General features: G+C 39.1%; 1 protein-coding gene across 4 annotated transcripts in view; it reads right to left on the bottom strand.

Moving 5' to 3' along the window:
• The window catches only part of LOC147179836 (ERC protein 2-like), a 158,483-nt gene that overhangs the window by 88,796 nt on the left and 57,236 nt on the right, over positions 1 to 12,451 (bottom strand). For all 4 annotated transcript variants that reach the window (XM_086068277.1, XM_086068278.1, XM_086068280.1 and 1 more), the window contains one exon: positions 6,322 to 6,415. In XM_086068277.1, coding sequence (XP_085924403.1) covers positions 6,322 to 6,415 — 94 coding nt within the window. The remainder of the gene's footprint in view (positions 1 to 6,321; positions 6,416 to 12,451) is intronic.

The following is a 12,451-nucleotide window of genomic DNA, read 5'->3' as shown; positions in this document are numbered from 1 at the left end:
CACAAAAGGTGCATTAATCTACCAGGATTGTACCTTTGGCTACAATGCAATGAGGGATTCTGGTTTTCAAACAAAAAAGAAAAACTATAACGTAGTTAAGAGGACGGTTTGTTTTCGTGTCTGTGTGCGCGCGTGCGCTTTATCGGTTTACTTTCCGTTTACTGCATGACACACTGAATAAACGAACGACACAGTTGAGCAACATCCTGAGTTTCCAAAAGGTCTGATTGAAGCAGTAAGTATTTCCGAACGCACAATAAGGGAATGGTGATTTTTGGGGCAACAAGCTCTAATGTTCATGGCATCAGTTTTTGCAAAACAAATTTCCCGTATAAAAAGTAATGAATTAATTCATTAATAAAAAATATATCATTATTTTTTGACTGTCCCGACTTAAATGGAAGAAGAATAGCAGGAAACCTGTGAAATAGCGTAATGTAAACCTGCATTATATTACGTTATGGTCACAAATGTTAGCCCGCGATGCCGCAGTAACCGCGAAGTTGCGATGGGAACACTGTACATGGTTGCTACTACCTGTTAGCTCGTGAGCTATCTGGTGGCAAGCTTCTTTCGTTGTGGGCATTGCATGCCACAGCATTTGAGTGCGATTTTGAAGCATCCATTTATTGACTCGGCCATTTATTTGAATGATCAAATTTTGATCAAACAATGTTCTCTGTGGTGTGAAAAAATTCAGAAGACATTTATTTTCACTCTAAAGTATACTTTTATATGTTGCTTTTGTCCTTTGTTATGTGTACATGTCCTTGTGAGTAGCTTCTATGGGGAGCTTCATTTTCCATGTTGTGTGGTATTCTTTAGAATACCCTGGTGTTGATGCGAGTGTTTGATTGATTGCGGACATGAGGATAAACTTATGCTATGTTATGTTATTGAAGTCATTAATGGCCTGGTGTCACAAATACTGACTGAAAAATAAGCATGAAAGGAATATTAACTACACTGGGGTTTTGTAAACTGAGTTCGACCCTTCTTTTGCTTCAACCACCCATACTTTTCTTTTCAATTCCTCTTGTCAGTGTTTGCCTTTCTCCGTATGAGAGGAAAGAGGTATTCTACTCCACCGCAAAAATTCTAGTTGTAGTTGAAACCGCTGGTGGCTCCCGTCTTTCTTACGGCACTTATAACTAATGTGAGGTCATTCTCATTCAAATGCACCCCCCCCCCCCCCCCACACACACACACACACAAGGGGGAAACACACACATTCAACCCGTTTCTTGACTTCCCAGCAGGCACACGGCGATGCAGACACATCTGCAAAACATACTTAAGGCGCTTACCAACCAACCAGCCATCAATCACAAAAAATTGCAGAACATGCAATCTGAGGATCTGAAATTACATTACAAAGACAAAAGTCCCGGGGCACATCTCTTAATAAATTGATTAATACATCTGTGTTGTGGATTCCCCACTGTTCTTAATCATAACAAGCTACTTTGAAAAATTGCATGCTTCCAATTTTGTTAGATCAGTTTGGGGTAGGTCCTTATCTGTTCCAGCATGACTATTTATTTCTCAGCGCACAAAGCAAGAGCCTTAAACTAAGGCACATGAGTGTGAGTTTGGGATGGATGAACCTGAGTCCTGGCCACAACTATTACTCAACAAAAAATATAACATTGTTTATGAAATGAACTCAAAGATCTAAAAAATAATAATAATAATCCACATACACAATCTAACCATTTCTCTCAAAAAATGTTCACAAACCAGTCTAAATCTGTGATAGTGAGCACTCCTCTTTTGCCGAGATAATCCATCCCACCTCACAGGTGTGCCATATCAAGATTCTAATTAGACACCATGTTAATTGCACGGGTTTTCTTTTTCATGTCTCTGTACTTGTATGTTTTTTAAATGAATTGTAATGATATGCTCAATGCATAATTAAAGTGTCACACATTATGTAAACGATAGTGATGCCCCATTTAAAATACGGTGCCGACACCTTTACATAATTGGAGTAATGATTAGGTTTAGGTTTTCAGCAGTAAAAACTAATTATTTTGTCCAGAATTAATTTGACAACTTCATAATTTTTATGTACAATTAATACCTTTAAAAACAAATGTTTACACTTGCTTTCGACTGAAGATGACATCTTCATCTGCTGAGGAAATAGGTAACAACCATTCATAGCGCACCTGTTTTCTGGGTTTGGTCAGCAAACTGAACCATAATTGGTCATAACCTATTTCCTCAGCACAGGTGATGTCAACAGCAAGTGGTAAAATTTGTTTTTAAAGGTATTAATTGTTCATTAAAATAATGAAGTTATCGCATTAATTATAGACAAAATACTATCTTCTTACTGTTGAAAATGGCTCAATGAGTCAAGTCTCCCTTTAACCCCATCCTGCCTGCAGTTACAAATGTCAGCCACACGAGGGCATATCTCATACTCTTTTGGCTCGTTTGAATAAGTTGCCCAGCACTGCAAGTTCCGCAGCCCTTGAAGACATGAATGAGTGTATGCAGAAGGTATCAGGTACACCTGTCTGTGGGCCCGAACGCGGGCCGTCTCCTCTTGGGCCCAGAGCACCTCCCTATGTGCAGAAGTGTTCATGTTCTCCCTCAAGGCCTTCTCCAACTCCCCTATCCGCTCAGCCGTCTCCTGCATGGCCTCCTGGGAGGCTGAGAGAGGAAGCTGAGGGCCAAGAGGATTTTATTTAACGGGTTGGAAGCAAAGTGGCGAAATAGTTATGTATATTTTAAATATTGAACACTGTCTTAGACTGTAAGCCTGATTAAATAAGGCTGAGAAAGGAAGTCCAAAGGAAAGGGTTAGAGCAAGTCAACGCAGTGGTGAAACCAAACCGTCTATTAAAAAGAAACGAGGCAGAAATTAGTTATAAGAGTGTAAATATCAGCGCGCAATACAAAAATGTGAGTGTGCGTATTCGCATGCAGAGCAGGTGTGTATGTCTTGTGCATGTGTGTGTGCGCGCGTGTGTGGCCTCGACAACACCCGCGTTGAGTCGGAAAAGGATCACTCTCCACATTGGCTGATGGAACTGTGAAAGAAAACACGGAACAGAAAAAATAAACCTAGAGTTTCGCTCGCCCGCTTTCATTTTGGGATCGGGGGGGGGGGGGGGGGGGGGGACTCGCCTTCAAGTTCACACGTTCACACCGCGGACTAGCCGTGCAGTAATTGGGTCACTTGGGCATTGAAACACGGCCAACCCAAACTTTAGTTGCAAAACACTCATGCATATTTTTAAATTACACCAATACAGTCACATGTACGTAAGGTCACAGTTTATACAACACCTTCTAGGCGCCCAATTGCAATCTGGGGATTCTTAGGACTCAAATCACAGGACACCCAACTGAAGTAAATAAGTCATAGGGCGATACTGACAGCAGCAACGGGATTCTCCCCGCGGGTGATGAGAACCGTGCCAAGCGGGCCAAATCGCAAGCGGAAACTTGTTGCTCGTCACGTCAGCGCGGCACAGCTGGAGGTGAGCGACAAACCCCTGCGCACACGCACAGAGGAAGCCTGTGTGCATCAGCCCCGCAGCACTGTAATTGGACGTGACAGACGGCCAGAAATTCGATGCACCAGAATCAACAAGTGCTGCTATGACCCCGCCCGGCAGAGATATGTGCGCACACGCATTTAGACCAAACGAAACCGCCAGCCCGCTGAGATGCTGCTGCTGGGACCCTGAGTGAAACCCTACCAGAAGGCTGCCCCCGTATGTCAATGTGAATATCTGTATATCCTATGGGTTGTATGACTTTTATTAGCCATGAGAGGATACCGCTTGTCTTTCAAGGATACACGGACAAGGACTACATGGGTGTGCAATTTGTGCATAGGAGAAAAAAAACTGAAATAGAATGGAATGGAGAAGAAATGGATGGATAATTGGCTCTACAGGAACAGTCATCACCAAGGTCCCCAAGGAAAGGTCATTTTCGAGTTTGACCCTTTCTGCTGGGAAGGAGGATTAAAATCATTATAATAACCCAGCAGGGAGTGAGAAAAACCTCCAGCAGCTGTGTACCCCCTGAACACTTAATTTGACCTTTTTTAAACTTCTAAACGCACATGTAAATGCAAGATGTGCGAGTTCAATTAGAATTTGCATTAAACAGTCCTCTTCATAATGCTGTTCACATTGAGATTGTGAGACCAAGATAACGCATGAAAACAAACCCTGAATCACAATTTTCCCAAGAAAGCTACATAGGGCCTTCGCGGGCCAGTTTCGTTGGCCAAGCTTTGGCTAACTTTCCACCATTGGCCAGCTACCACCAGCCTGGCAAAGGGAATATATGACCTGCTAATGCCTCGCTGCTGGCCAGCTAACGCCGTGCTAGCAACGACCAAAAGGGAATTTGAAAAACTTAGATGTCGGATCTGAGAGACGAACTAGCTTTATGCTAGCTAGGATGAGGCTAGTAGCAACGGAGGAGGTTTAAGTACTTTAAACTAAAAAGGTTAACCTTTGTAAATACATGATCAAGCACGATATAAGTGCACTCTATTTACCAATTTGATCAAATTGGGAAATTTCATGTGTCGGACTATGGCATGTTTTGCGGCAAAAGTACATTGCGTATCCCATCCAATTGATTCGGTCATTCGGTGGCTAATGTCAATACAAATAACGAATGCGGATATTTGGTGCGAGTCTGAGTATAAATCGATTCAATCAATTCAAATTTTGATTTCACTCTTTAAAGTAAAATAAATTAAAGGGGACATAAAGAAGTAAAACAACAACAACACATGAATGACGGTTAACGGTTAAGACCTTTCAGTGGAACAGTACTACAAAATAATAATTCAAAATAATAAAATTGCGTGTCCTTGTGCTATATATATTTTTGCAGTAATCGTGCTTTTATATATATATTTTTTTAAATACAAATAGACTGAGAAGATTTTGTTTTACAATCCAGATTGTTCCACAGACTGACACCTTGAGTTGAAATACATCTTTCTTTTTGTTTTGTTCTATATTTAGGTTTGGAAAAAAAATTCTGTTTCTCTTCATTTGTACTCACTTTCCCTTTTTATAAATTTGGTTTGCATATTAACTGGTAACATTTCATGATGGGCTTTACACAATATTGTAAGGTGGTTGAACTCCATCAATTCATTAAATTTTAAAGTTTTTAGTTGTATAAATAATGGATTAGTGTGGCCTCTGTATCCACAACCGCAAACAGCACAAATAGCACGTTTCTGTAAAAGAAAGATGGATTCAGTGTAGGTTTTGGCTGCACACCCCCATACGTCAATGCAATAGGTCAAGTATGGAACAATCAATTAATTATATAACAATAACAAAGCATTCTTGTTCAATGTGTCTTTAACCTTGTGTAACACGGCTACGGTTTGTGACACTTTAGATTTGACATATTCTATATGCGCTTTCCATGTTAAATGTTTATCAATAATGATACCTAGAAACTTAATTAAATTAGTCCTTTCTATTTCTATTCCTTGCACAGTTCTCATATATACATGTACAAAATGTCATGATGTCAGTGATATTAAGTAAAGCCGACGTGTGCGATGTTTCTGTGAATTTACTCAGATACATAGACTGAAAAGAAGAAAGTTTGCGAAAGATAGAGGTTGAGGGGGTTTATAGACTGTTACGGTAAAAGAAAAAAAGTAATAAAAGGCCACTTTGAGAGCTTAAAGGAAAAGACTTCCGAAGTGTGTTTTCTTTGTGTTGCACAAGTGCAGTGTGGTGAGAAGAAGACGATGAAGCAGAGAGATGCTATCTCATCATCCCACATAAACTCTCCTGCATGCATGGGAAGCGGGAATTTGATGGAGGCGCGGTTCTGTTTGTTTGTGTTTATCCTTGAGCATGTTTTGTTCCCCATGAATGCACAGATAAATGTAGAGCAGCGGTGTGAAGGGAGCACAATCTGACCGCTAAGAAAACACTATACATACAGCACTGACAATTTGATGAAGATAATAATATAAACACAACATAACAGAGAGTGCGCTTACAGTACACATACACGAAAAATTACAGCTTTGAATCACACTTTAGTTTATAATCAGTATTTTTTTTTTGTATACTTTTGAATTTCTGTTCATTAAATTTATTTGAGAAGAAGTAGGAGAAATATGATCTAGTGTAAACAAATTAATGTAAATTTGTCAAGCTCTGTGCCAATCTGATTGTAAGATGGAGAGGTGATGAAGACTTAAGGGAGAGGCCAAATGTACCACCACGTGAACACACACACACACACACCCACCCACACACACACACACACACACACAATTCTATATTGATCATTTCAAACCTGCGATAAAGAGTGTGGATGTCCATCCGGCTGTGCATCTTTCCTTGTTTCACCAGGCACCATCTGTTTTTGGATATGAGGGGACTTGACTTGCCTGGAAATAGCAAAAGGTAAAAATAACTAATAAACATTTTTTGATAGTTGCTAGCGTGATTCTTAACATTAAAGCAAAATTATTGTTCTTTTTTGTTTTTTGTTTTTTTTTTATATAAAAGGACTTGCAGATAATTAATGGCATGTACCATGTGTCACACTACTCAAAAGTAAACAAAACAACGCGTGTGCGACTCAAGGCAGGCAAGATGAGTGATGGAGCCGAAGCACGCATGTAAATCTGTCAACTGCAAAGTACAAGAAACACAAAGTACACTTGCCGATAGAACCCAACATTAACCCGCTCCTGGGGATAGTCACACTGAAAAATGAAGTGGATGAGACTGGATTTGGTAATTACTTTTCAAGTTCAGCTTGCCTGCCTTTATTTAATTCATTACATTAGAAATGTATTTGAGCTTTTAATCAAACTTCAATCAACCAATCTTTATTTATATAGCACCTTTCATACATTAAAATGCATATCAAGGTGCGAAACAATTAAAACATCCATAATACAATAAAAAGATCCCACCTCCCCCACCCACAAAAACATATGGCAGGGCACAGAGAAACCATGTGAGGAAAGGCACCCAGGAAACACTGAAACTAAAAGATAACAAAATAAAAACAATTAAAGGCTTTTAAAAAAAGGAAGAAAAGGCAAAAACAAAGCTAAAGACAATATGACAAAAAGGAACTAGAAACTAAGAAAATAAATAAAAAGCGTTGAAAAGATAATTTAAATGCCAAACTTAAAAGGTTTTAACATACCATTTCAATAAATAAGCCGTAATGGGCACATTTTAAAAACATCCAAGTTTGTTACTCACTGTATTTTGAGGGGTAAAACGGCGAAAAGGCAAAAAAGCTGACAGTGACAAATTAACGAAAGAACTCTACGGCACTGTAAACAAGCTGCGAGCAAGCAGCTGCTAAAAAGGTGCCACCTTATTATTCCACATCCATGCCGGCATGTTGATTTTGGGTCAGCGCTACAAGCTGGCCCCACATGTGAGCAAATATTTGCTGCCATTTCCCCCCAAATGTTGTTTGTGTGTGTCGGACATGTGAGTGATGTCGGCGAGCAATTCATTTAAATATGCTTTTTTTTTTTTTTTTAGATGATGAAAAAACACACTCACCTGGCACACATGCACACACTCATTCATTCACAAATTCAATGCATATGGACTAAAAGCAGTTCAGTTCATCAAGCAGAGGAATGATACATTCTGGAAATTGAGATTCCAGCTGTCTTTTCTGTTCCATGGCAGGTCTGTCTATCATCAAACTATTATTGTGCAAGAACTTGACAGTTCTGACCTCAATCCCGCCAAACACCTTTGGGATGAACTACAAGACATATTGTGAGTCAGGTCGTCTGAGCTCAAAAGTGTCATTCTGGATGAGAAACTCCCAAAAGTGCATTCTAACATCTTGGAGAACGTCTTTCCAGAGAAGTGGAAGCAATTACAACTGCCACCTCCAGATTCTCTTCCATTCTCAGTTCCTGTTATCGTCAGGTGTCTCAATTTGTTTTTCTTTCATATAAGCATGGAGAAATCCACATGCAGATATTAACTTTAGAAATGATTGTCCTTCCAGAGTCCTCACCTGCACTTTGTTTTTCCTGATTATCTCATGTACGTATTTAATCTCAAATCACATTCTGTCTCGTCGCCACCTTGTCATCTCGTTCCAACATTCCTTGTTCTCAACACTGACTCACAGCGAGCTTTGAAGACGTCTGATTATAGACCTGGTCTCTTTTTTGCCTCACGTTTCTGGGCACCTTTGCATTCACTGATTGCCTGACTTCCCTTAAAAACAATCCACAACACACACTTCAAACTTCTCCCATCTGGCAGACACTACGGAAGTGTCAAAGCAATCGCAACATGACTAAAACAGAGACAGACTACTGACCAAATGACATCACAATTGTGTAATTGTGACTGAAACTGAGGCTTATATTAGACACCCTTTTAACATAATGTCAAAAAAAAGGGTCCAGATTGTGCAAAAGAAAATATTACAGAATAGATTCATGCATGCATTAATCCGTACAAATACTGAATTTCATTGCTTAGTGCAACCGTCAAAATATCTTGAATCTTACCAAATCCAGCCCGTTTATTAAACAGTATTTTTTCTGTAAATCATATGTTTCTGAGTCTCGCTTTTCGGTCCTATTCCTTCTCCTGTCCACGAAAATAGCACATTTAGACCAGTATCTCCTTTAGTCATCATGACATATACATACACCCTCATAGACAACGACACGAGTTGAGGAATCTGTTTATACTGCAATCTCTGTGTGTGTTTGTATAAGCTCAGACACATGCCCACCGAAAACTAACCAGCCATGAGGGCATATCAGCTCTCACACTGCTACCGGCGCAGGTGTGTAAAACCCGCAGACGTGCTGGTCTCTTTTGATAGCTAATACAGTTCCATCAAACCATCCGGGCAAGCTTGATGAGCTATCAAAGTGTGAGTAAGCGTATCAGGGCTGCATGTGCTTGCACTAAAATTTGATGGTTATCGGAAGGGACAATAATGTTTTAGTGCAGCAAGATTTTGGAGACAAACAGAGTTGTTGGAGCCGAGAGTGAAGAAAAGCACTGTGCATGAAACCTGATAGATTTGCAAGTCATTTTTCACATGTCCTTGTGCGTCTTCCACCTGGAGCACTCGACACGTTCATGTTCCAACACAAGCAGCTCCAATTTATTCCTGGTTTCAAGAGCAGCTGTGTTTTTATCTTTTTTTATGCATATTTCACCATCAATCTTAACCCCTTCTCTTTATTGAAATGTGTTTTATTGGTCTGGCAAAAAATAAAAAGGGACCTACCAAGATAATTAGCAATCATTAACAAACAGTAAAATGATTCAGCTGTTATTTTAAGAATTCAAGTTCCAAAAGGTTAATGTGTCCTACGGAGTGGCAAGACATTTGGAATGTACAAGGACTGTTTATATTATATAAACACGCAGAAAATAAGTGCAAATAATGCTATGCAAGGCCGTGAGAGGACAGTGGTTATGAAATGTAGTGTGGCGTTGCAAGTGATTCAACATCCTGAAGGCCTGTGAATACAAACTATTAGTATTATGCAAAAAAGAACAAATTAATTTAAAGCACATAAAATGGTTTTGCAAAACTCAACTCAGTAAGATAATCAATAAATCATCAATATAATAGAAACATGATAATCCTGAAACATTTAAAGAAGATGGGTTGAGGCAGACACAAATCGTATACCTGTAACAAACTGGACTCATTTTAACGGTTACTATGAGCCTTAGCTGTTCAAACAGCAAAGTGAGTTTTTTCTTTTTAAAACCGCAATTTTTTTTCTTTTAATAAACAACAAAGCAGAACGAAAGGCCTTATATTTTAAGCAGACGGGCAAACAGGAAGTTTGCAACAGAGATGTGCAGCTTGTGTAAAGTAAGGCAGATATAATCTGAATTATGTACATTCTTCTTTCTGTGGAGCAAAAGACAAATAAATGCTGCAGAACGGGTGAAGAGAAGGGGAGGAAGAAGGAACTCCGAAAATTTAGAGTGTGGCATTATCGGAGGCATTTGTCTTGATGCATTACTGAAAGATGCAAAAGGGACAAGATTGTTTATTATTTATAGATTCTTTATGGTGCTTATACATCTTATCGTAGTAAAAATACCATTTGACATGTTGTCTATACATGTAAAGTCCGATGGGTGAAACTGGGAAAAGACAAAAAGGACTTCAAGAATGTTATTTTGTGCCGTGCTTTAATATTTACTGCCCATCACAAAGCAAGAAATTATGAAACCTTTACTATGCACTATAATGTTCATGTCTGTTTTCAAAAGCTTGATAAGTTTGCAAATTCAGCGGGTTTGGCTTCTATTACATATGTCTATGCAAATGTGTTATTTGGAGAGGTTCTATGAATAAGTCTGAGGACAACGCTGAGGCAATTACAGTATTGTATATGAACACACATAGAAACCTCCCTTTTACTGAAACTCTCCCTTACATACCAGAGTGCTTACCATGTCACTAAGTGGGATATGGTCAGATTGGAAGGCAGATTTATTTTCCAAAGTTATGTCTCCATATCAGTACAGAAATTATCAAAAGTACAAGAGTAAGAAACAACATACGTAGTTTCTCTGGGCTTTTCCCAGATTTGTGAAACAAGCCATCTGACTGTTCCCATTTGGCATCCAGCCCACTAACTTCAAATGAGCTATATTTGTGACGGATAAATTGTTGCTATGAATCAAGAAATTCGCACTGACATAAATACAAACTTAGAAGTAGTAAGATGATGTCATAGTCAGATCTTGGAAGTTGGACTGTATCCGTTGTCAACAATTTTTTGCCAGTTGATTGTGAAAGTGTCGTATCATCTGGTTCTTTTTAGCTCTCCAGAAACGTGAAAACAACTTGTTTTGTCCTTTTCAGAACACTCACACAGAAACATAAGGTTTGTGCACAGACACATATTGTAGCACACTGCAAGGGTGCCGTGAGATAATCTGGAGTGTTGTAGCAATTTATCCCAAAAAATTGTGATATATTCATTGCAAATACTGTATGTCTTTTTTCACCTATCTATGACGTAAAGTTGCTGTCAGAACAATTAAATGTTCTTCCATTAGATGGCAAAAGCTATTACCGAATATCCTTTCCAAAGCAAAGTTAAGAAAACCCTTTGAAACATTAAATTAACTTAATACCAACTGATAGACACATTACTTGACATCATGTAAAGTAGGTTCTGAAAACAAGATAGGATTCTGTTTTCTTCTTTTTTTCTTTATGAAAACATCAGCCTCTTGGCTGCTCTTCAACATTAATGAGGTAGACTTTCTCTGTGAATGAGAAACAATATCAATGGATGCTGTGGATTCCCCTCTGATAACCCCCCACTGACTCCCAGATCTGAAGCCATGCAGAACCCATAAGGGGCTGTGCACCCCAACACACACACAGACAAAATACTTTGGCTGGAGCTCCACGCTCAAATTGTAACAATCAGCCCCAGAGGCAAACACACACAGACAGACTATATCTTTATTACACTTGATGTTCCTAGGTTCCCACAGAGTGTGATTAATGACTTGGTTTCCACACCAAAGAGTCTTTTAAAAACAGCTAATGAATGAAACGGGAACGAGTGTTCATGCAGTAAGTACATGCACACCGTCCAGATTCTGTTAATCCAGTCCTACAAATTCCCACAGTTACAGTGAAAAAGTTACTTTACAGATTAATTGACTTTGAAAGTGATTTATAAAGTAACTATATTATATTATATTAAATTACATTACGAGTTACTCACTACTACTTGAAGAAGTAGTGCTGGATGTAAATGTTTCAACATTGACGTTTAAAGTGGTGAACGCGCGCTTCCGTCAGGATTCGTTCAAGGTTGGCAAACGTCCATGTTCAAAATTTTCCTTGCGACAACAAAGACCATTAAAACTCTAGGCAAACGTTTACCAATTGTTTGCAGACTTCAGTGAACCCTGACTTGAAATCAACATTCACACACAAATGTGCACAAAACCATTCACGTGGGCCAATTGACATTTGGCCAGAACAACCACTCATTTAAATCCAAAGGCACACCATGCCAATCCCAATGCATAAATCCCGTGACAACTGAGCAATCCGTGTCATCTTCTTTACATTAGGACACATTCTTATCATAAATTGACACGGCAATAAAGCACTTTTTGGATGCTGGAAGTGACATGTGAAGCAAAGAAAATGGAAAAAGAAAACACACATGACAGAACCGATGATAGCAATGAATCTGGAAACTGCGCTCTTTTTTTGTACGGAATGAGAAATGTGATTGCTTGCAGAGAAAATGTACGGCACATTTACCGCGCTACTGGGAAACTGAGCTTGCTGAGGATCAGATTGAAGCCAATATGGCGGTTTTCAACGTTACACTTGGGAAAGTTTGAAATTGACTAAACAGTCAAAGTCTGTTCACCCAAAGCTGCAAACATTTAACACACAAAAA

This window comes from Leptonotus elevatus, chromosome 2 (assembly GCF_054856555.1).
Source record: "Leptonotus elevatus isolate MCC_2025b chromosome 2, RoL_Lele_1.0, whole genome shotgun sequence".
NCBI classification, from domain to species: Eukaryota; Metazoa; Chordata; class Actinopteri; order Syngnathiformes; family Syngnathidae; genus Leptonotus; species Leptonotus elevatus.
The sequence above is the reverse complement of the archived record's forward strand: the minus strand, read 5'-3'. Positions and strand labels throughout refer to the sequence as shown.